At 38.9% G+C, this 25,999-nt stretch overlaps 1 protein-coding gene across 9 annotated transcripts in view; it reads left to right on the forward strand.

The window, feature by feature from the left end:
* The window catches only part of VPS13B (vacuolar protein sorting 13 homolog B), a 752,042-nt gene that overhangs the window by 597,953 nt on the left and 128,090 nt on the right, over window positions 1-25,999 (forward strand). For all 9 annotated transcript variants that reach the window (XM_081503358.1, XM_081503363.1, XM_081503357.1 and 6 more), the window contains 3 exons: window positions 448-650; window positions 3,283-3,490; window positions 3,787-3,971. In XM_081503358.1, the coding sequence (XP_081359484.1) occupies window positions 448-650; window positions 3,283-3,490; window positions 3,787-3,971 (596 nt within the window). The remainder of the gene's footprint in view (window positions 1-447; window positions 651-3,282; window positions 3,491-3,786; window positions 3,972-25,999) is intronic.

The raw sequence follows: 25,999 nt of genomic DNA on the forward strand, positions 1-25,999 counted from the left end.
CAAAAACTTGAGTGTCTAGCAAAGTAATATACTGTACTCTGTTACTCTAAGAAATCACAAAAAATTGCCCTCTCCCATCATGTTAACAATAGACAAGTGAAGCAGCTGTTCTCATTCTTAATGTAGTTGTTTGAAAAACTTGCACAGTTTAATGAAAATGTCTCTACTCATAAAACTTAAAATGCTCACACATGGAAAAAGTCATAATGTTTTGGCAAATATTGCTTTGTTAGGAATGTGAATGAGGTATACCTGCTTCACAGCTAGAATTATATATAAATGGCATGAAACTGGGGGGGAAAAGCCAACTGAAAAGAAAACTCTGATAAAGGATGAATTGACACTCTTAAAAACTACAGATAATTCTTGCCCAGTCATAATTTTTTTTTTGACAAGGAAGACTTATAGTATCTACCTCTCTCCATCTGTTCTTTTTTTTTCCCCCAGGTGTAATTCTTGGGTCATCCTTTCTACTCAGCGTAAATGATTTTCTCCTTAAAACGAGTCTCGAAGAAAGAAGTCGGATTCTAATAGGACCATGTTGTGCTACTGCCGATCTGGAAGCTAAATGGTGTAAACACAGTGGCGATCCAGGCCCAGAACAGTCCATACCAAAAATATCCATTGATTTAAGAGGAGGTCTGCTACAGGTCTGTGGGGATTGGCCCCATTTTTCCCACAAGTTTTTTTTTTTTTTTTTTTTTTTTTTTTAGAAAAGGTTGCAGTCATTTTTTTAATCACATATTTCAATTACATAAAATAACAGTTGACACACTACTATAAAGGGTGAAGGGTTTAATATTTCCGCATGTCTTCCTATCTTTTTTTCTTTTTATGTTCCCCAAGTTTAGTTTAGTTTTTTCTCTTGGCCGTGCCCCATGGCTTGCAGGATCTTAGTTCCCTGATCTGGTATTGAATCCAGGCCCCAGCAGTGAAAGCACCAAGTCCTAACCACTGGACTGTCAGAGAATTCCCCCAAGTTTAGTTATTTTATCTGGTTTTACATAATTTTACTTCCCACAAGTTTTAAACTAGCCTTTGTTCATTTTTTTGAACATTTCATTACATTTTAAACTTAGTGTGGTGAGAAAGGTTATTGTCGGATTGGTGTCTAACTAAACTTTTTTAACATCTTTATTGAAACATAATTCACAAACCATACAGTTCACCTAATTAAAGTATACCATTCAATGATTTTTTCAATGTATTCACAGAGTCATGTGGTCATCACAACAATCCATTTTAAAATATTCTCACACACCTACTTCCAAAACCCTTCAACCATTCACACTCCCCATCGTCCTCTGATCCCCTCCCCAGAACTAGGAGACCACTACTTTCTGTCTCTGACTCTTCTGGACATTTCATATAAATGGAATCATATGAAATGCAGTCTCTTGTGAATAGCTTCTTTCACTTAGCATAATGTTTTCAAGGTTCATTCATGTTTCTGCAGGTGCCAGTACTTTATTCCTTTTTACAACCAAATAATACTCCACTGTATTGATGTACCTCATTTTATTTATCCATTCAGCAGTTGGTGGACGTTTAGATTCCATCCACTTTTGGCTATTATGAATAATGCTGCTATGAATATTTTTGCATAAGTATTGTGAGGACATGTTTGGAATTGCTGAATCAATAAACTTTTTCCTTATGTGTAGACTTTTCTAGTATAAAGTAGTTAGCCTGTCTCAAGCAGTGTCATCAGTAATATATGAGCCATTTCCTAATGACATGTTGTTTAGCTGTCATGCTGTCTGATGACTAACATGACATACAACTTCACACTGCAATGTTTTATACATTTGATTTGCAGCCAAGTGTGGAAGGTGTGAGGGTATCCAATTTATTTCTTGATAATTTTCTATTTGGATAGAATTTGAAGGTTTTTTTGGTATGATTTGATGTCCCCCAAGTGTGACACAGATCTAAAAAGCTTGAGAAATTCAGAGTTCTAGAAAGTGGAAATGACTAATTTGTTAATAGTTGAGGCATATTAAATACAAGTTTCTTGTTTTCATCTAAAAGCTGTCTTGCCTCCACTGTTTCACCAGTTTTCTTACTGACACATAGCTCGATGTGGGCAGAGCCTAATAACTTACTGCTTTATATTGGTCTGGGAATTTTTATTATCTGTTATAAATCTTCATATATTTACTAACCTTGTGATTATGTGTTGTTTTGTCAAGAATATTAATTGCATTACCATTTTTCCAAGGAGGCAAAGTAACTCCACATTAAAAACAAGAATAGAAGCAAAACAAAGTATATAATCTCTACATTATAAAGCCTCCTGACATTTTAAAAGCTGGAGCATGGTGTTTGACTCACCAACTTGACTTTTCACCTATCACTATATTTTTCAGATTCAATACAAATAAGATTGATGAGAAAAAAATAAACTTAGTATCATATCTCTTACTTTCATTTCTGAGATGCCTTAATTCCAGAGGTAGGACTTAAACTTAGGGTTTAAAACGTGCCCACAAACATAGGTTTATTCTTTTTACCTTTGTATATTCTTTTCTTCTTTTCTGTATTACCTGGTTCTCTTGGAAACTATGGTTGTAATGCTTTCACCCAAAATATTCAGAGAAATTCAACTTTATTAAATGTTTAAGTCCTCTGCAGAGAAAGGGAAGGTGATCCTCCCTGTTAGATGAAGTAACAAGAGTTTGTTCTGAAACTCTACTGTAGCTCCTATGCAGTTGGTTCTCAAGGGCTGTGTTGGTTGGTACTTTCTCACTAAACACTGAAGTTGGGAGCCTTGTAAGTTCAGGCTCATTGAGCATCTTCCTTCTCTTTTTCTCTGAAGAGTGAAAGTACAAAGAAAGGAACCCTAATAGCAGGGTGTGTTCCTGTAATCTCATGACAAAATAGAAGCTATTCTACAAATCTATTATTACTATTAACAGTTTGACCTGGAAGGATCTTCATTGCTTCTCTCATACTGTATTCAATGTTCTTTTCCTGATTAACTAAGTTAATTCATAAACATTACCTCACATCAACATGATTTTATTATCAATTCAGCATTTAAAATTGATTGCTACCCACATATTATAGGATATGCTTGATTTTCTTGTTTCTGTGTATTTTCCCAAGAGTAGAATTTCATCCCAAAGGTCAATTGCTTCTTAAAAATTACAGGTTAGTTAATATCAGTAATTAAAATAAAGGTAATTATAGTCTTCAACTAATTCAAATATGATTGTACCTAATTATCCTCATGAAATATTTGTATTTAAAGCCAGTGAAATTTTTCATATGATTTTAAAGGTTTTCTGGGGTCAAGAACATTTGAATTGCTTAGTTCTTCTACATGAATTACTCAATGGATACCTTAACGAGGAGGGAAATTTTGAAGCACAAGTTTCTGAAGCAGTTCCACAAATGCCATCTCCTTTGGAAAAAAATCAGCTATTTAAAAGTGAACAAAGTTCAGATGACCTACGGACAGGTCTATTTCAATATATACGGGATGCTGGTAAGTTGTGATAGCCTCACTATGATTGTGTGTTTACCTCCACATTAGGTAAATGATAACAATTCAACATCACCTGAAAACTAAGTGCATAGAATACCTGCCATACCAAAACAGTACTTTGCCTTTCAGTGTCTCTTAAGGGAAGATTCTTGATTTGTTCCTATCTTAAACCATATAAACATGATCAGACAGCTTCTTTATATTCTTTTCTTTTATATTCATAATTTTTTCTTGCTGTAATAAACCAACATGTCCCACTTCAGAAGCATACAATGAATTATACTTTCATTTACCAGAACCTTTGAAAATGCCTGGTGTCTATGAAGTCTTGTTTTACAATGAAACCGAAGATAGCCCAGGGATGATGCTGTGGAGATACCCAGAACCTAGAGTGCTCACCCTTGTACGCATAACTCCCGTGCCCTTCAACACCACCGAGGATCCAGACATCAGCACAGCAGACCTCGGTGACATGCTGCAGGTACGGAGTGACAGTTCATCTCAACATAAAAACACTGTGGGAAAGCGCTGATGAGATAATAGGAAAAATATTGGGAACATACCTGTCTTTTCCACCAGTTGTCTCAGAGAGAAATATACATGTATGTGCACATACATGTGTACATACATATGTACACACGCACCCACACAAGGCACATACACATTAGAAATTTTAAAATAAGGGAATGAAGTCATTCAGATTCATGGTACACAGCAATTTTGAGAGTTCTTGATTTTCCTCTTTGACCTGTGGCTTACATGATCTCCAGCTATAATGGGACAAGCAGTGTCACTGAGTTCACCACACAGTTTCTTTTTCTTTTTTTTTTATTTTAAGATTGATTTATTTATGGCCGTGGTGGATCTTCACTGCGGCATGAGCTTTTCTATAGTTGCAGTGCGTGGGGGCTACTCTTTATTGCAGTGTGTGGGCTTCTCATTGCAGGGCTTTTCTTGTTGCAGAGCACATATAGAGCCCAGGGGCTAAGTAGTTGTTGTTCCCAGGCTCTAGAGCACTGATTCAGTAGTTGTGGCACTCAGATCTAGTTGCCCCATGGCATGTGGGATTTTTCCCAGACCGTAGATCAAACCCGTGTCCCCTGCATTGGAAGTCAGATTCTTTACTACTGATGCACCAGGGAAGCCCTCACCACACACCTTCTGAGTAACCTACCATGTGCTCACACCCTTTAGCATTTTCAGAACTGTTCTATGAAATAAGATATGTCCCCATAAGGCCAGAAAGGGTGACTTAATTTTCATTTCATTTCCAGAGTTGAAAATGGTCTTGGACTGGTGGTAGGCTGCTCGGAAAGCCATCTAATGAGTGATCATATTCCCTATGATTTTGTGCAAAGCTTGTTGTCCATCATTTCCTCGAGTGCAGATATCACTGTATTATTATTCTACTTATTAATTCTACAGATCTGAATTTCTCCTAAAATTTGTTTTTCTCCTAGTCTTCTACCTGTTGCTCGATCACACAGTCATTCACTTGAAGGCATTCCTGATTGCTCTTTTTCTCTAACTCCCTACATCTAATTTATCAACATGTCCTGTCAGCTCTGCATCCAAATATGTCCCTATTCCATCTACTTCTCTCTGTTTCTACTGGTACAATTCGATTCCAAGCCACCATCTTCTATTCCCTACTACAGTAGCTTCCTAATTGGTCTCCATGAATCCATCCTTGGCTTCCTGCAATGCGCTTTGCAAACAGCAACCAGAGTGATCTTTTAAAAATGTAGATGAGATTATCTCACTCCCCTAACTTGAAACCTTCCTCTGATACTGAGAACAGAATTCAGTATCTTACTGTGGCCCACAAGGACCTATGGTCTCTGCACTGCACACCCCTCTCATATGTCTTGATCACTTATGTCCAGCCCCTCATAAAGAAATATAAACCATTTTTTTTAATGACTGATCTTTATTTAAGTCAGAATAATAATACAAATCAAAGGAGTCCACACTACCTATTAACATAGGTATTATTATAGGCTTATTTAATTCTTATTTAGGTTCTTGATTATAATATAGTCAAGTGTTCACATTCTGAACTGAAAACAATGAAATGTGTCATTTTGTCAAATAAACTAGAGTGCAGAACTATCCAATTTGCCACAGTGTCAACTGTCTCGACTTTCTTTTTTTTTCCTTGTGATGAAGACTTCTAAGATCTATCGTTGTAGCAACTCTACTTTGATTTTTAAATGTTCACATTTGCTTCCCCGTCTGTCAAAGTCATATTCATGATTATCTTCTCTACCAGTATTCTTGGATTATTTTTGCCGAACAAAGTGGCATTGTCTTTGAATCCTGCTGTCTTGTTAGACTAGCCTAAATGCAGAACATCTGTAGTATTTTCAGTCACAATGAAAATACTCAAATATCAGTGTTTCAGCATCATGTAAAGGGCCTTTTTTGTAACTGATTTTAGGGTTCAGATTTATAGTTTAAAATTATCCTAAGCCTGAGAACCATTGGTAGCAGTATTACACCAGTTGTATTAAACAGAGCATTTAAGTTAGAAAGTACATTCGCTGATGACGTGTTCTTCATCTTCTCACTGCCACTGGAGAGGCAGGAGAGCAGAGTGGTTATGGGAATGAACTATAGCCAGAATGCCTGGGTTCAGATTCTGGCTCTGCCATTTGCAAGCTGTGTCACCTTAGAAAAGTAAAGTAATCTCTCGACCTCAGGTTTTCTGTTTTGCTTCTCTTTCATCAATAAAATGAGGCTATTAATAATGTAGTGCCTATAGGAATGAATATTTATAAGACACATAGAACAATGCCTGGCATATAGTAAATGCTATGGAAGTATGAGTACTACCAGTACTATAACAATGATTATCGCCAAAAGTCTTTTCATCACGTGGAAGCACCGGCTAGACCAGAAAGAGGTGGGGTCTAATGACTCTACAGACCAGTGGAAGTAGTCTAGGCAATCTGGGACAGTCCGGGGGCCTTTACAGTAGACTTGGCACATAAGCACCATGTGAGGGAAGCCTGGCAGGTTTCAACAAGACGAGAGTTGGTATCAGAGCGGTCCTGCTGTATTTCATATCTTCTTGGAGAGAGAGGAACTGATGTGTGGCAGAGTTCAAAGACAAGGCTGCTGGTCTAAGAAGCAAGACAGGGTTGTACCTACTGTAAGCCGAAGGGGAATGCTAGATCCCAATGCTAAGCAGGAACACCCAGAGCTAACAGCTGAGACAGAAGAACAGAGAAGACTGGCAGAAAGTTGCCATGCTACTGAGCTCCTGGCCTAGCCTTATATTCCCCTGGTGAGGAGCAAAATTCATCCTAGGGGTTGGGGTGACCTCATCTGTGGAAATATGACAGCTTTTTTCTTGAGCCCTGGCAGTGCCAGACCCTGGGCGTACTCCTAGGGGGTCAGAGACGGATGAGACACGGTCCAGTCATTAGAAGCTGTCTGTGCGGCAGACAGGTTTCTGTGGTGATTTCGGGCAGAAGAATTTCTGTAATTTCAGCATTCAAGCATTCAGCGTTAAACCTCTCTGTTGTCAGAATCCTTCTCCCACTCTCTGTAAGTATCTCTAGGTCTGTACCAGAGACACAGCTAAAATACTGAACTCCCAATCCTGAATAGCAGGGAACCTGGGAAAGAAGTCTGTTTATCAGCCTGGTCTAGTGTAGGTAACCTGGACGTTAAAGTCTCAGCTGCTGACTCCTGTCCCCGCCCCCTTTGTGTTTTACCAATTCAGTGACCTTAGGCAAAGTGCTCATCTCTTGGAGCCTTAATTTCCTCAACCAAACACCTGAGTTAACACTATTTACCTTTCAGAGTATTTTTCACGAGATTTAAGTGAAATACTAACGCTAAAACAAATGCCTTATACATAGTGAGCTCTTAATGTTTATTTCCTTCCCTCCACTTCTCCTTCATATTCAAATGCCTGGACCAGGATAAAGCCTCCTAAATGGAATTTCAGCCTTCAATCTCTTCTCCTTCCAACCTGCCCTACTGAGTTCTTAAAGGAACAGGTGGATTGTGTCATTCCCTGAGGAAAACCTTCAGTGGTCCTGTCAGTCTGCTAGACCAACCTTGAAGCAGTGAGTGAAGTCGCTCATTCGTGTCCATCTCTGCAACCCATGGACTGTAGCCTTCCAGGCTCCTCCGTCCATGGAATTTTCCAGGCAAAAGTACTGGAGTGAGTTGCCATTTCCTTCTCCAGGAGGAGAACCTTCAGTGGTCCCATCACTCTGCTAGACTGGCCTTGATGGCCCTGCTAAACCTCCAGGCCCAGCTTCACCTTTCCTTCCCTTACACACGATCTCTGCTCTGGTCAAAGGGGCCTAGGCGGCATTACTGCCGGTGGCCTCCCACATCTGGACAACTCCCTCTGCCTAGGCATGTCTCCCTTTTCTGCTGAAGGCCAGTCCACACTTCCAGACAGCTCTAGTGCCATCTGTTCCATGAAGCCTTTCCTGGACACCCTCTCCACCCATGATACTGCCTTTCTCTGACGTCCTGTAACACTTCGTGGCATCATGTTTATGCTGTTTCTCACCTAGTCTTCACGTTTTAGTCATCTATATCTTGTCTCCCACCTAGATTGTAGGTTTCCAAAGGAAATGGTCGCATCTGATTTGTTACTATGTTCCTTATAGTACCCACTGCTGCAGAGATGCTCAGTATATTGAATGGGTGGATGAATACATGGATATCTATGTTGCTACTCTGGGTAATTCAGACATATTCCATTGTTTGCCATTATTTTATGGGGCTATTGAATGCATTTGGTTTTACAGACTGAATTTTGTCAGGATGCATTGTGTTTTATGCTTCAGTGGTATTACCTACTATAAACACACAGTCTAATGTCATTACGTTGCATGGGCTCTTGGTGAGATCATTGAATATTCTGCCAAGCCCACTGCCCCCTAGGTGGGGGCTAGTTCTTAACTACAAAAATAAATTAATCTCCTTGGTTTTAGTCCTAAAAACAAAATCGAGTTTGGATTTTTTTTTTCCTTCAGTACTATCTGGTTCATAAAAAAACTGACCTTTCAGAGTTCACTTACATAGAATCCTTAAATGCATTTGTTTATATGTCTTTCCATGATTAATATTGGGGTTTATAAACCAGGCTCCTCATATGACTTTATGGAATTTATTTTGTGATTGTACTGAAAAATATGGAAAAAGTTCTATAATGTTAAACTAGCCATAGGTTCAGAATAAAGACCCTGAAATTAATGTTCACAAAAAGCAAAAGGGACATAGTTTGCATTCAGTTTTATCACGTTAAATTCTGTTTATTTGTGCTTGATTGCTCAGTTGTGTTTGACTCTTTGTGGCCCCATAGACTGTAACCCCCAGGCTTCTCTGTCAGTGGGATTTCCCAGGCAGAAATACTGGAGTGAGTTGCCATTTCCTACTCCAGGGTATCTTCCCAACCCAGGGATCAAACCTGCCTCTCTTGAATCTCCTGTGTTGGTGGACAGGTTCTTTACCACTAGCACCACCTTAAGGTAGAGTAATACCATCAACCTAGAAGGGATATTGTGCTATTGAAGTGAGCTGAAATATAAGAAATTTCTGGCACTGTGTCTGATGCATACTGTAGGTTTTCCTCTCTCCTCATCCTGTTGTGTATACTGCCTACCGAGGTTTCCATTTTGAAAATACCCGTGTTCTCAGATTGTAAAATTTTAATTCATACTTTGTAGTGTAATTGGTAATGGGGATTTTAATCCTCACATAGATAAGTCGTGGTGCTTGTTCTTATTCTCTCAGTACTGTATTACTCTGGTTTTTATATTTATTTTCATTTATATATTGTACTAAATGTTTAGATATCTTCCTTAGGTATGTGACAGTAGCCCAAACTAAATAATTGTCTTTCCCCAAGGATCTCAAGTGTATAAAGCTTGAACATTACAATTCAAGATAAACATTCAGTGTTGGGTTGGGATCACTGGAGCAATTTAAGCAGATGTGAAGCAAAGTTAAAGAAGTAAAATAAAGGATAACATACTGTATGGATTAAAAAGTAAAGACATAAGAGCTAAAGTCAGAAGTTTCTCTTAATGCAGGAAATATCTAGGGTGTACATAAGATTACTGGTGTTAAAGTCAGATAAAAGGGAAAGAAAATGTTTAAGTAATTTAGAGAAAAAATTAACACAAGCTCACAAAACCTTACATTAGAAAAATGAAATAGACATTTAAATTCAGATCTATACCTTCAGAAAATGTGAATATAATTAACAAATGAGAAGATAAACATATATATATATTACTTTTATTTCCATATTGTAGCATTTATCATCAATAAACAATTGTTGGATACCTTTTCAGTATAGCGTATGACAGTGTATACACAATGAAGATATGAAGAGACAGACGATCTGCCCCTACTCTTGTAGGGATTATATGAAAAGAGAAGACAAAATTAGGTGCAAATCTCTTACATGAAAAAAAAACTGACTGGAGTTCATAGAAGATATCTTCTCTAGGATAACAGGAAGAAAAAGACAAAAAGCAGACTGTGTCATTTGTTTATTTCTGGTGGAGAAAGAGAATGGTAAGCCAAAGAAATCAATGTACTCATGCCCAATTCATTTTTATTTATCCAACTCAAAAGTCAGGGAAATTAGTTTTTAAAGTAACACTAATATGATTATAAAAATCAAAGTGAAACCACATTGGGAGAATAACGAACAAAAGAATGCATAGGTAGAAGCCAAGGAGAATCTAAATGGTTGAGATATATGTTATTTTTGCTCCGAAGTGTTATGATCGTCTTTGTTTTTTACACCCAGCTCTGTGTCGGGTGTTTTGAGTACATAACCTCATTAAATCTCATTTTTGCTGTGAGTGGTGGGCAATATCCTCGTTGTATAAGTGGAGAAACTGAGGCCATGAGAAATTAATTGGTTTTGAATCATTAAACTTAACAATGGAAGAGCCAGAATTTCATCCCAGGTCTTTCTGACTCCAAAACTAGTGTTCTTTACCGTATTTGTAAAACAATACAGTGTTCATATTATAAATAACACATATGAGTGATAGTTAGGGACTCTGTTGAGAAATATGTAAAGAAAATAAAATTATTATTTTGCTTCAGACTGTTCAATCATGAAATAATGAATCAGACCAAAATGGAAAATAACCTTAAATAAATAAAAGGACTCCCAGACACAGAAGACAGTTTGGGTATTACGATATCTACATAAAGATCCTTTCCTTCAGAAGGAGAACTGGTCAGTTCTAGAAGCCTAGGGTCGTCATGGAAGCATTTGTTGGATGAAGCCCTCCTGGCAGCATCCAAAGAAATGGTGCCTAAGTGTCTGGTTCACCTGGTAGCTTAAATCCCCTTTATGGAGATGAATGTAGCAGCTGTCAGATCTCTGGGTCTAACATCCAAATCATCTAACCACCCAAATATCCTTCTGATAGTTTGACTCCTGATGCAGTCTGTCTACAGAGAGTTTTGTACACTTCTCAGGCCAGCATCAGTATCCAGGCTGCTTGGCAGTGATACATCTCATGGTAAATTAATAACTTGGCATCTGGTTTATATATCAGTCTCTAGTGAACTTTGTTACATGATTCAGCATTCCTAAATCTAGCCAGTGCCGGGATGCCATAGGCAATTTTTGAGACTGCAAGACCCATGGCCAGGTCTTAAATCATGATGAATCTGTCATGCTAAGTACACTCCTGGGGCACCTGCCTTCCCAGCACGCTGGCCTCTCCCGGATGACATCTCTATTGTGCAATGTGTCACAAACCTTCCCAAACAAAACCCCACTCTTTACTACCCTGAAGAGTTGGGAGGAGGAAAAACAATGTATGCTAAGCACCAGGCATGTCTTTCCTGATAGCTCAGTTGGTAAAGAATTCGCCTGCAATGCAGGGGACCCTGGTTCAATCCCTGGGTCAGAAAGATCCACTGGAGAAGGGATAGGCTACCCACTCCAGTGTTCTGGCCTGGAGAATCCCATGGACTGTATAGTCCATGGGGTCACAAAGAGTCGGACACGACTGAGCAACTTTCACTCACTCACTATGATATCATACACAATTAAGGGCTCAGTAAGTTGTTACGGCACTCAGTAACTGCTGTCATTATCACATCGTCATCCTCATCACTATCCCCTCGACTGATCAGAGACCCTCAGCTCTACTGGGACAGACCAAGAAAGCCCTATTTTCTGAGAAAGACACTTTTCTGATTGTAGTCTGTCATAGTACTTATTGAGAATGATGGCTCTGCATGTGATTAATGAAATGCTTTCACTGACTGAGAATGGCTGTTAGACGAGGTGCCACCTTCCCCCAGCTACACCACCAGTGCCTGCAAAGTAGCATGTCAGCAGATAGCAGAAACCCCTTGAAGTTGGCCTAGCGAAAAACTGAAGCAACAGCTTGTGTCAAGAGACAGTGGGGGAGTCCTAGAGGCCAAGGGTAAGATGCATCTGGGCCTTCAATAAAGGACAGGGCCAAGAATGGAAGACAGGAATCCAGGGGAGTATTTACCCACTATTACTTCTCTCTGCTTCTTTGCTCATATTTGCTTTACTCTTTTTCAGCAGACTAGCTTCTTTTTTGCCCTGTTTCTCAGGCCACCTGGTAGTCTCCCCACAACTCCCAGGGCTCTCAGAGTCACACCTACAAGTCCAACTTCTGGTCCAGTTCCACATTCTTAATGGGCCTCGTTTGGCATCAGGAGCTCTTGGCCCGTTCAGCTAAGGCCATGGGATGAAATCAAATTCCCCAACATGGCTGTGAATTAGGGGTCATTTGTGAGCCTTGCAGATACCCACAGAGGGAGTGATCCTATGTCATAGCTCTTGCTCCTCTGATCCACCACCCTGGCTAGCCTGGCCCAGCTCATGGTCAGTACTGGCCTCATGCTGTCGGTTGCTTCTTTCCTGTCTGACCACCTCTGAAGATCTTCACAGTGTATTCTGCTCTTGCAAGAGGGAACCCTTTAATATGTGGCCTGTAGTGTTGAAGAGTCACCACTGCCAGTAGGGTCTCAAGAAAGACTGCCTCACTGAAAGAAATTTACTTCTTTTTGCTGTGGTTTCTCCAGCTTTTCCTTGTGCAAATATCTGGCAAATCTGTTTCTCTGTACACATCACAAGCTATCTGCATCTGGAGATAAACCTCATCACTTTTTAAATCTTCTCGTTTTCCTCCCCAGGTGTCTTCCCAAAAGATAGATTAAGCAAGTTTCTATGTCTTTCAGATACATAAAAGATATTTTCTTTTCCCCAAGTATCTATCTTGATCAGTGCTTCCTTTTTAAATGCAATGACTGTGTAACACATTAGCAACTTCACAGATTCTATAAATACTCTCTCAGTTCTAGTGATGTATGAGAGCTTTACCTATAAAATAATTTTCTGTTTGAGTTTACAATGTGATGCTTAATGTCTGTAGCTTGGTGATTTGTTTGGTTTTTCTGATGACATCTTACTTACTTATCCACAGCTTGAACTGAAGCTTCCTTAAACCTTATACTTGTGTGGATTTTATTCTTTTTTTGTAATTACATGCAAAAATGTTCCAAGTCAGAGAGTAATACTCAGTATTACCCAATAAATTAAAAACTAGACTTTTGCTGCTTTAAACTTGACTTTACAAGCTTCCTATGATTCTAAAGCACATGGACCTGATAGGCAAAGGTTATGATATTAGCACATGGTGACACTAGGGGAAAAGAATCCTTCTGAGAGTTACTTGCAATCTAATATGATTTGCCTCTTCACGCACAACTTAAAAAGAATAAAAGGAAGTGTTCTTGGGTGTTTCTTTTCAACTGTGTTGGGCGGTTCACTTATAGCTGCACATATGTTCCCAGAATCCTGAGCCTTTTTATTTTATAAGCACCTCCTGCCCACTGGCAGCTGTGCTAATGTGTCCCAGAAGGCCTTGCTCCTATCCATCATCTTTAGGAGGGGTGCTCAAAGCCAGATATGCGATTCATTGTTGCTGAAATACAGAAAAGAAAAAGAAGCCTTGCGGGCTTTGAGGAAGTAAGAGGCAGAGCCAGACTCTTAGAAAATAAAGGAAAGGAAAAAGTCCTGCATACTCAGTGGACACAAAAATAAATGGTTTTGAATGATGGGTAACAGTGCTGGATCGACTACTAAGTGCTCTGCATCCAGAAGCCATTGCCTCCTTTTTTGGACAATGAAGGGGAACCTAAAATAGAATATTCCCTGGATACGCTTTTAATCATCCTGTCTTCATGGTGTTGTAAAAGTATTTAAAAAAAAGGGGGGGGGGATCTAGGAATATATTAAAAAGAGCTCCGCCTGAGAATTTTGAGGTTTAATTCAGTAAATACAGATAAAAGGATCTGAGCTAGGGCCATTAAATACACAGAGGAGGGGAGAGCTCTAGTTTTGCTGTCAAGGCACCTCTAGTCTTTAGGAGGGATAACAAGTAGAATAAGGCAAGGCAGAACTGTGATTTGATATGGGAGACACCTGGAGAACATCCCTTTAAAGCAAGGAGAATATATCTGACTGGCAACACCAGGAAAAGCCTCCACGGAGGAGATGGCAGTTGAGAGGATCCTTGAAGGCTGAATAGGATTTCAACATATAAAATGAGGGGAAAGGGTATAGGAAGAAAAGATGAGCCTGAGCAAAATTTCAAAATTGAGTAAAAGAAGACAGAGTTTACACTTCAGGGTTTGCAAATAATCTGGTTTGACCAGCACAAATTATGAAAGTAACAGAATAGTGGATAAGGGATAAGCCTTAGACTGGATTTTTAGCCTATGACCATTCCATGCAGAGAAAGAAAGTAACACATTTACTGAGCATCTAGTATGTACCAGGCACCAGACTTGTCCTTTTACATGTCATATCTCTTGTATCCTCTCTGTAACCCTGTGTAGTTGGTCCTGTTATCTCTAGAGCTAGGGTTACTTAGGTTCTGAGAAGTTACTTAGTCTTTCCAAGATCATAAAGCAACTAAGGAGGTAAAACAGAGACTCAAATCTAGGTTTTTATGAATCATAAGTTCTGTGTTGTACAGCTTGATTGCTTTTAGAGTATGGAGTTTGTATTTTATTTGATGGGTATTAGAAAACCATTGGCAGTCCAGGACCTTAGGTAAATTAATCTGATAGCCTGGTAGAGAGTGGAATGGAGTGAGAAGAGACCAAAAATGAGAAGACCTTGGAATTCTCTGGTGTTCCAGTGGTTAGGACTTGGTGCTTTCACTGCCAGGGCCTTTTTTCTGCAGAGTTCAATTCCTGGTGGGGAAACTAAGATCCTACAAGCTGTGTGGCATAGCCACACACAAAAAAAAATAATTTAAAAAAAAGTAGAAGACCTGTTAGGGGTCTCAGAGAAGAGATGGCGAAAGCTATAACTGGAGGGATAGAGGGTGAGGAGATGGGGAATAATAGCTGGTATGGAAAAAAAGAAATGAAAGCAGGAGACGTTGTAGAGAAATAATCTATGTTCTTGACAACCAGTATCGCAATTTAATGAGAGTGAGTAAGAGAAGTCATAGCATAGATGTCAGTTAGACTTCAGCTTCATAGGAAATACAATAAGACTGTTTACAAAATTTGGGAAATAAATGCTATTTGACATGCTACTCACTGTATGCAGTTTATATCTGCTCCTGAAGTCAACTGCAGAAGTGAGTGGTGTTCTCTCCTTCTTACAGATAAGAAAGTTGAGGATCTGAAAAGTTAAGTGAGTTGCTGTGGGCCTCTCCTCCCTGAAAAGTACATGAATGCACACACAACTTCACATGCAGTTTCAAAAAGTTTATGGATGCCTGTAAAATGTATGAATCTTTGATGAAGAATCCCAACAAGAAATTCTGCCAGAGCTACTGGACCTCTGTGCCCATTAGAATTAGGTTCAGATGTGAGTGATAGAAAGAACAGAACAATAACAGCTTAGGCAAAACCAGCTTCTTGTCCTGTCATATGTGAGAATAACCTGAAGGCAGATGGTTTGGGGCTATACGTGTCTCTACAAAGTCGTGAGGGTCCAGGTTCATCTTGCTTCCTGCTGCTCTGCTGTCCCCAGCGCTTGCTCTTCCTTCATGGTCCAAGATGGCTGCACGAGTGTCAAGCCTCTTGTCCCTAGTCCAGCCAGAGGAAGAGGAGGGAACCAAAGAGCAGAGAAAAGGCTGTTCCTGGGAACCCACACCCTGCACGCTGTGCTGCCAGCATCCCAGAGTCCAGAACTGTATCACGTGGCTACTCCTAGGTAAAGGGCTAACTGGGACTCACTTGCTGAGGAGGAAAGGAAGGAGAGAGGTCTTGGGAGATACAGGAAGTACCTGCTGGCATCACAGCTGTAACCCCCTGGGGATCTAGGTCCATACTGTCTGATGTGCTAGCCACCCTGTGACCTGCTTCTGCCTCTGGCCTGCTTGTGAAACTCAATCATCACTCAGTCTACGGTGCAGTAAGAGAACTCACTTTCTAGTCCATGAGTGAATAGTCTGCTGAGGCAGAATTTGTGGAGAAAACTTAAAAAGCAAATGAGATTTTTGAAATAAAATATATAAATAAGTAGTTGAAATGCTAGCATTCCTTGTGCTTCAAAAGAATAAGAGGTGGAGAAGGAATCTGTCAGTAAGACGTGCTTTTAAAGCAAATGGAAAACATTTGCAAACTGCAAGAATACTGAAGTCATTTTTGTCCTGTCACTTTATTTGGTGGTAGAAATTTTATTAGCCTATTTCTCTTTTCCTATTAAATACTCCTCCATTTAAAAAGGAGGGAGGGGAAGTTTTTTATTTTTTCCTGGAAGCGAAGAACTATGCCTAGCAATCAGCATGTTTGGTGTTTATTGGTCAGTATTTAAAAATGTTTGAGGTATAAAAAAATGAAACAACAGTAAATATGAACTGATGGTCTATGATCGTCTTTTTATGAATTATTCTCCCCCAAATAGAAGTATTTCTCTCTGTGAGAGTCATAGTAAAAACCATTGTTTAAAAAGTTTGAGTTGTTTCCTGAAAGCTACATTGTTGAGACAGTAACAAACAGAAAGAGAAAAGTAAGGTCCAGAGAAGTAATATAGCCTAGTTGTTAAGAACAAAGACTCTGGGAATTCTCTAATGGTCCAGTGGTTAGGGGGCTTCCCAGGTGGCTCAATGGAAGAGAATCCATCTGCCAGTGCAGGAGATGCAGGTTTAATCCCTGAGTTGGGAAGATACCCTGGAGGAAAAAATGGCAACCCCCTCCAGTAACCTTGCCAGGGCATGGACAGAGGAGCCTGGTGGGCTCCAGTTCATGGGGTTGCAAAGAGTCAGACACAACTTAGTGACTGAGCATGAACACACACACTTACATGCTTTTGTTTGTATACACATGCACACATTTAATAAAACAAGGGTAAAATGAAAGATATAGTAACTTCTATAAGATCCCCTGGAGGGAGCTTAGTTGCTCTGCATCATGTGGAATCCTCCCAGATGAGGGATCGAACTCATGTCTCCTGCATTGGCAGGCAGATTCTTTACCACTGAGCCACCGAGGAAGCCCCTGTAGCAACATTTTAAATGCAACATCAAAGTCTAGAATTTTGATTCTCTTAAACTGTTAGCACTTTTTTAGCAACTTGTTTGAGATACAATTATTAAACCATGCAATTCATGCATTTAAAGGGTACAGTTCAGTAGTTCTTAGTACTTTCATCAGTTCAGTCACTTAGTCATGTCCGACTCTTTGCAACCCCCATGGACTGCAGCATGCCAGGCTTCCCTGTCCATCACCAACGTCTGGAGCCTACTCAAACTCATGTCCATCGCGTCGGTGATGCCATCCAACTGTCTCAGCCTCTGTCGTCCCCTTCTCCTCCTGCCTTCATTCTTTCCCAGCATCAGGGTCTTTTCAAATGAGTCTGTTCTTCGCATCAGGTGGCCAAAAGTATTGGAGTTTCAGCTTCAGCATCAGTCCTTCCAATGAATATTCAGAACTTATTTCCTTTAGGATGGACTGTTTGGATCTCCTTGCAGTCCAAAGGACTCTCAAGAGTCTTCTCCAACACCACAGTTCAAAAGCATCAATTCTTTGGCGCTCAGCTTTCTTCAAGTCCAACTCTTACATCCATACATGACTACTGGAAAAACCATAGCTTTGACTAAACGGACCTTTGTTGGCAAAGTAACGTCCCTGCCTTTTAATATGCTGTCTAGGTTGGTCATAGTTTTTCTTCCAAGGAGCAAGTGTCTTTCAATTTCATGGCTGCGGTCACCATCTGCAGTGATTTTGGAGCCCCCAAAAATAAATCTCGCACTGTTTCCATTGTTTCCCCATCTATTTGCCATGAAGTGATGGGACCAGATGCCATGATCTTAGTTTTCTGAATGTTGAGCTTTAAGCCAACTTTTTCAGTCTCCTCTTTCACTTTGATTAAGAGACTCTTTAGTTCTTCTTCGCTTTCTGCCATAAGGGTGGTGTCATCTGCGTATCTGAGATTACTGATATTTCTCCCGGCAATCTTGATTCCAGCTTGTGCTTCATCTAGCCCAGCATTTCGCATGATGTACTCTGCATATAAGTTAAATAAGCAAGGTGACAGTATACAGCCTTGACATACTCCTTTCCCGATTTGGAACCAGTCTGTTGTTCCATGTACAGTTCTAACTGTTGCTTCTTGATCTGCATACATATTTCTCAGGAGGCAGGTCAGGTGGTCTGGTTTTCCCCTCCCTTTAAGAATTTTTCACAGTTTGTTGTGATCCACACAGTCAAAGGCTTTGGCATAGTGAGTAAAGCAAATGTAGATGATTTTATGGAACTCTCTTGCTTTTTTGATGATCAGTGGATGTTGGCAGTTTTCATGGAGTTGTACAGTTATCCCCACAGTCTATTTCAGAATATTTTCACCATCTCAGAAAGAAACCTAGTACCCTTCAGCTATCACTCTCCAGTCTTCCCTCTCTTCCAGCCCTTGAGTGAAGTCGCTCAGTCATATCTGACCCTTTGCGACCCCATGGACTGTAGCTTACCACGCACCTTTGTCCATGGGATTTCCCAGGCAAGAATACTGGAGTGTGTTGCCATTTCCTTCTCCAGGGATCTTCCCAGCCCAGGGATCAAACCTGGTCTCCCACATTGTAGGCAGACGCTTTACCGTCTGAGCCACCAGGGAAGTCCTTAACAACCACTAATTTACTTTCTGTCTCTGTATATTTACCTGTTCTGGACATTGCAGGTGAATGGAATCATGTAATTTTTGACTTTTTGTGTGTGACTGGTTTCTATCATTTAGCATATTGTTTTCCTAGTCCACCCATTTAAATCATGAATCAGTGTTTCATTATTTTTTGTTACCAAATAATAATACATTTTTTGGATTTACCACATTTTCCTTACTTACCATTCATCAGTTGTTGAACATTTGGATGTTAGCACTTTTTTTTTTGAAACCAAAAAACTCTATTGCAGAGATACAGAAAGGTAACAGCAGAGATATACAGCAATAAATTAGATGTGGTCAGTAGGGGACAGGCAGATGTGGGCCACACATCAACAAGAATAGTGGCCACGACATAGAGTCTCTTGTCAATAATTTATACTGTAATAAAAGTGGAGTATTAGCGCATTTTGAATTCTTATTCACTTAGTCTCTGTACTGTCCTGTGGACTTGAGGGAAAGGACCAAAAGGTAGTGACAATGATTAATACTATTTACAGGATGTTCTTATAAGCATTATCTCTAAGATTGTACAATACAAGCTTCTTGAAACAAACATATAGGCCAACTATCACCCAGTGTTATACACTAAGTGTTAATGGATGTACAGGGGAGGAAGTTCATATAGTAGTTGATGAGCTTGAAAAGTAGGCTTAAAGCCAGGTAGTGGAGGATTTTAAAGACTATGCTGAGACATTTGGGCTTATTCCACAAGCACTTCGTTCTGTGAGGGTAGTCATTAAGGTTATCAAGCTGAGCAACAACCATGGCTGATGACAGAGGGAAAGGCAAGTTAGAGGATACTACAGATATGCCTTGTTTTTATTGTGCTTCACTTTATTGCATATCACAGGTTTGCAGTTTTTATAAGTTGAAGATTTGTAGCAATCCTGCTTCAAGCAAGTTTGTCAGCACCACTTTTCCAACAGCATTTGCTGACTTTTTGTCTCTGTGTCACCATTTGGTAATTCTCACACTATTGCAGAGTTTTTCATTATGATTTTATTTGTTATGGTGATCTGTGGTCTTTGATGTTACTATTGCAAAAAGATTACAACTTGTTAAAGGCTTAGATTATGGTTAGCAATTTTTAGCAATAAAGTATTTTATAAATGAAGGACTCTTGAGAGCCCCTTGGACAGCAAGGAAATCCAACCAGTCAATCCTAAAGGACATCAACCCTGAATATTCATTGGAAGGACTGATGCTGAAGCTAAAGCTTCAATGCTTTGGCCACCTGATGCAAAAAGCTGATTCATTGGACAAGACCCTGCTGCTGGGAAAGATTGAAGGCTGTAGGAGAGGAGAGTGACAGAGGATAAGATGGTTGGATGCCATCACTGACTCAACGGACATGAGTTCGGTTAAACTCCGGGGGTTGGTGATGGACAGGGAGGCCTGGCGTGCTGCAGTTCATGGGGTTGCAAAGAGTCGGACACGACTGAGCAACTGAACTGAACTGAACTGAATTCTATGGAGGAAGCTATTGGTCGGAGGACTTAGAAGTAGAGTTTTTGAATGATAAGTTTCATTCCTTGGAGATAGAAGAAATTAGAGGCAAGATGTCAGTTTTTCAAGGTAGTAAGATGAAAATGACAAGACATAAATAAAGGTTTGATCAGTATGTATATGCTTTTGTGTACTAGCCAACAATCCTTGATAAATATTATTTATCAAAATAAATATGTATCAATTGATATAAATATCAATATTTGTAGTATTCCAAGGACTAAAAACAAACTTGGGAAAAGACCCTAAGGTTTCAGGATTGGAAAAGGTAGTTTTTTACTTTTTTTCCTCTCATTCATTGTTCATTTATTGTTTTCTTACTTAGCGCCAGCCATTGGTAAGAGCATTATATGATTGTTGTTGTTTAGTCAGTCGTGACCAACTCTTCGCAACCCCATGGACTGTACCCCCCAGGCTACATCCTGTCCATGCGATTTTCCTAGCAGGAATATGGGAATGGGTTGCCAATTCCTTCTCCAAGGGACCCTCCCAACCCATGGATCAAACCCGCATCGCTGCCTCGCAGGCAAATTCTTTACCCCTGAACCATCTGGGAAGCCTACCTCACTTAATTCTCACAACATTACAAAAGCTATTATTCATATTTTACTAAGGAAGCTAAAGCTCAGAGAGCCATAACCTACTGAAGATAACCTACTGAAAGATGCCCTTTGTGAAACATACTTTTACATGAGATCATTTTGGCGTTTCTTAAATTTTGGCATACATGGGATGGTCCAAAGCAGCCTCCTTCAACCACAGACTCTTGAAATTAACTCTTACTTTCTAACTGAATTCTATATTCTACTCTACAGTGCCTTTTTATTAGTTTTACTATTATTATAAAAGAGTATTCTGTCTGTTTCATTACCTGTACAACTGGTTACTGAGAGAGATCCTCTTACATTTTATAAAACTGAAACCAAAGTATATGTCAGGCAGTTTTCTCTATCTTGGTGTCGCAGTGTTTTAAAAGCCTAGACTTAAGTAAGTCACTGAAGATGGCAATTCTTTTTTCACTGCTTTATCAGCCATATAATAATGAATCACTGAGGGGGATGCTCAGAATGCTTCCAAAATAGCTAAGTAATATGTCAGTTTTAGGCTTCCATTACAAGGAATTTTGATAAGTGTTTTTTTCTTGATGATAGTTCTTATATCATATATTGGACTGGAATGGTTGCTTTTCCAGTGTGCAAGGGGACAGCCTCTAAATAATACTCATCAAAGGCCTTTTTCAGTGAAGAGACAACAATACGGTTGTTCTTTACTTTTGTGGGTCTTGCTATTTATAAACTGAACCAGGATTCTCAAAGGACTCATTTTCACTACGAGTTTTCTTAACACAACTCTCAAAACTTCATTTCAATGCAGTGATCTTGAAATATATATAAAGTTGCATTCACAGTTTTATCTTACATTTGTTGATTGGAAAATATTTAGCCTTAGAAATGTATTTGCTGTATAAGCCAACTTTGAACCATTCTTTGAAAGTTAACAATGATTTCATTAATCTTACCCATATTTTTACTCCCCTATTGTGACATCTCTTTTTTACTCCATGAGGAAAAGGCATTTCCAAACATTGACCAATATCTTTTTCTCTTTAGCTAAATATGTATAAAGTAGCAAGCTTTCAGATTTCAGCAAGCTTCATATGTCATTAAACATTTGTCTTAAAAATGAGTCCTCTGATTATTGAATTTTTTATCATTTTAAAAAAGCTCTATTGAGCACATTAAGAAAATCCAAAGCTTAACGTTGATGTAGGGTAATCTCAGTGACTATTGTAGTGTATTTTAGTATATTAAGAATTTTAAAGTGATCTTGAAGAATTAGGTTTCTTATAATTTTCTACTGTATATTTGGCTCCATCTAGATATACAACCCTACTTTTTTTCCACAAGCATTACCTTGATCTCTTTAAATTATATATACGGTGTTGAAAATCTCCACTAGATACTTTACCATCAAGTATAAAGTAGACCTTCGTAAAATACCATATCATTGATATAGCCAACGTAGACCAATAAAATAGCCAAATCACTAAAGTCAGTTCTATCATTTAGCAGTAGGATAAAGAACCTCAGTTGATTGGGCAGTTTTTCAAGTATGCATTGCATACACTAAAATTTATATTTTGATATTATCTGTTGGTGATGGCATTTTTTAAATTGAGGTATAATTTATAGATAACATTAGTTTCAGGTATACAACATAATGCGGTTTCCCAGATGGCTCAGTGGTAAAGAATCTACCTGCCAATGCAGGAGATACAGGAGACGCGGGTTTGATCCCTGGATCAGGAAGATCCCCTGAAGGAGGAAATGGAAACCTAGTCTGGTATTCTTGCCTGGAAAATCCCATGGACAGAGGAGCTTGGCAGGCTGCAGTCCATGGGGTCGCAAAGAATCAGACATAACTGAGCATACAGGCATGCATACAACATAGTGATTATATACTTATATATATTTTGCAAAATATTCCCCAAAATGTCTGGTCAACATCTGTCACCATACATAGTTATAAAATTTTTTTCTTGTGATGAGAACTAAGATCTCCTCTCTTAGCAAGTTTCAACTATACAATACAGTATCAGTTATAGTCACCCTGCTATACATTACATCCATATGACTTATTTTGTAACTGCAAGTTTGTAACTTTTGACCCCCTTCACTCATTTTCCCCACCCCTCCACCCCTGCCTCTGACAGCCACTGGTCTATTCTCTGTATCTGTCAATTTGGTTTTGTTTTTTGGATTTTGGATTTTTGGATTCCACATATAAGTGAGGTCATACAGTGTTTATATTTCTCTGTCCAACTTATTTCATTTAGCACCAGGGATACCCATGTTGTCACAAATGGCAAGGTTTCCTTCTTATGTAAAACTGAATAATATTCAACTGTGTATATATACGTCACATTTTCTTTATCTTTTCATCTATCGATGGACACTTAAGTTGTTTCCATTTCTTGGCTATAAATATTGTTGCAGTAAATGTGGGGGTGCATATATCTTTTTGTTAGTCTTTTCATTTTCTTCAGATAAAATACTTAGAAATGGAATTGCTGAATCATATGGTAGTTTCTGTTTTTAATTTTTTAAGGAACCACCATACTATTTTCCATAGTGGCTAGACCAATTTGCCTTCCCACCAGCAGTGCCCAGGGGTTCTCTTTTCTTACCAACACTTGCTGTTTCTTACCTTTTTTATAAGAACCATTCTAGCAAAGGCATGAGGCAGTATCTCACTGTGGTCTTGATTTGCATTTCCCTGATGATTAGTGATGTTGAGTATCTCGTCATTTGCCTATTGGACCTCTGTTTGCCTTCTTTGGAAAAAAAATGCATACTTAGATCTTCTGCCTACTTTTTAATCAGATTTTTTTTTTTTTTTTTGCTATTAAGTGGTATGGGTTTTTTATATATTGTATTTTAGGTATTACCCTCTTGTCAGATACGTAATTTGCAAATATCTTCTCTGACGATGGCACTTTTTTAACTCTCTTTTTCTCCCCTTTTCTTTTTTTGGATTGAGTACAAATATGGCCTTTTCTGAGATATGTACATGGTTTCATCAGAATTACTTTTTTATGAGCTCCGCCTTCTAAAATGATTCTTAAACTGATTTTGAAGGCAGTTTCAAGCAGTATGTAAATTTTTTCTTGATTGATGTTATAATATTCCTAACAAAGACATCTATTATTACATAAATTTTAGCTGAGGGGAAAAAAAATCTGATGATTTCCCTTGAAAAAAGTTCCAAGTTTTCATCATGAAAAATTTACATATACGCAAGTAAAGAGACTAGTATAACAAACTCTGTGTCTTTCACACATCTTTAGTAATTATTGATGTCCCGTTGTCCTTGTTACATCTGTTCCTCTCACCACTTTCTGTTGATCCTCATTGTTTTTCTAGAGTATTTCAAAGGAAGTCCCAGACATCCTTTTATTTCACCCATTAATAGTTCAGTAAACATTGCTATGGCTCAGGGGTAAAGATCCACCTGCAATACAGGAGACTTAGAGGCGTGGGTTCAATCCCTGGATCTGAAGGATCCCCTGAAGGAGGAAGTAGCAACCCACTCCATTATTCTTGCCGGGAAAATACCCTCAACAGAGAGGCATGGCGGGCTACTGTCCGTAGGGTTGCAAAGAGTTGGACTTGACTGAGAGACTGAATACACGCACATATGTACAAGCATTGCCAACAAGTAAGTATTTTTAAACGTAAGTTTAATATCTTTATCACAGCCAACAAAATGAACAAATATTCCTTAATACCATATAATAGTCTATATTTAATTCTTCTTATTGTCTCAAAACTACTCTTTTAGAGTTGGTTGGTTTGAATCAGGAGCCCACTGAGGTCCACACATACACTTGATTAATACTGTTCTTAACTCTCTCTTAGCCTGTAACAGTCCCCTCTCTCCTTTTTCTCCCCTATGTCATTTATCTGATGAAGAAATGGAATCATTTCACCTATAGAATTTCCTATATTCTGGCTCACTTTATCCTTATAATGTTGTTTAACATTACCCTCTATCCTCCATATTTTCTGTAATCTAGTAAGTAGTTGTTATGGAAGCTTGATTAGATTTTAGTTGCTTTTTTCTTTCTTGTAAAGAATGCTTCCAAAGCGACACAGTATTCTTCCTGTTACATCACAATGGGAGACACGTGACATCTGCTTATTTCACTTTGAGCAGTATTTACATGGATCAGGTCATCATCATCAAGTTCCCCTTTTACACATTGGTTTTAGCATTCATTGATTTGTACAGTTTGTCAGCAAGGTCCTCAACGCACAGAAATTAAATTCAGTGATTTATTTTTCACTAAGAGGGAAGAGGCAGCTTTCATTTACTGAGCAGTTTCTATGTGCCAGAAATTTTGCTTGGCAGTTTACCTACATTCTTTCATTTGTCCTTCCCCAAATTTTGTGCTTTCTGTTATCATCATTCTAATTTAATAGATAAGTGTTGTGTTAGTTGCTCCATTGTGTCCAACTCTTTGCAACCCCATGGACTATATCTGACAAGTCTCCTCTGTCCATGGAATTCTCCAGGCAAGAAATACTGGAGTGAGTTGTTATTCCTTCTCCAGGGGATCTTCTAGATCCAGGGATTGAACCTGAGTCTCCCACTTTACAGACAGATTATTTACCATCTAAGCTACTGCAAATGGAGAAGTCATATAGCTAATAAATGACCTAGTTGAACTGGTTTTAGGAAGAATTTTTACAGAAAAAATTCTTATATATATTAAGAAAATATTAATTCTTATTTACATGAAGAAGTAGATAAGATAGATTAGGGCTTCCCTGGTGGCTCAGACGGTAAAGACTTCGCCTGCAATGTGGAAGACCTGGATCCAATCCTTGGTTCAGGAAGATCCCCTGGAGGAGGGCATGACAATCCACTCCAGTATTCTTGCCTAGAGAATCCGCATGGACAGAGGAACCTACTGGGCTATAGTCCATGATGTTGCACAGAGTCGGACATGACTGAAGCGACTAAGCAGCAGCAAGATAGATTAAATATAAAGACCAAATTGAATGAGAATGAAAACATCTATAGCATTTGTATTACTATCAGTAAATGATGTCAGTGTCATATAAGCTAGGTACCTCCTTTGTCCCAGTTATGGTCTATTGGAGTCCAACAAATAATTTATTTCAGTCTTAAATATCCCTTTAACGGACTAAAAATGTAAGCTATATGGTACTTCATTTTATAGAAAGTCCTGCTGTCTGCCAAGTAACATTTTTATGAAATGAAAACTATATCATAAAACATTTTCTAATAGTGAAGCATGCAAAACA

The sequence above is a fragment of the Giraffa tippelskirchi genome, chromosome 6 (genome assembly GCF_054371585.1).
Source record: "Giraffa tippelskirchi isolate mGirTip1 chromosome 6, T2T-mGirTip1v1.2.pri, whole genome shotgun sequence".
Taxonomy (NCBI): Eukaryota; Metazoa; Chordata; class Mammalia; order Artiodactyla; family Giraffidae; genus Giraffa; species Giraffa tippelskirchi.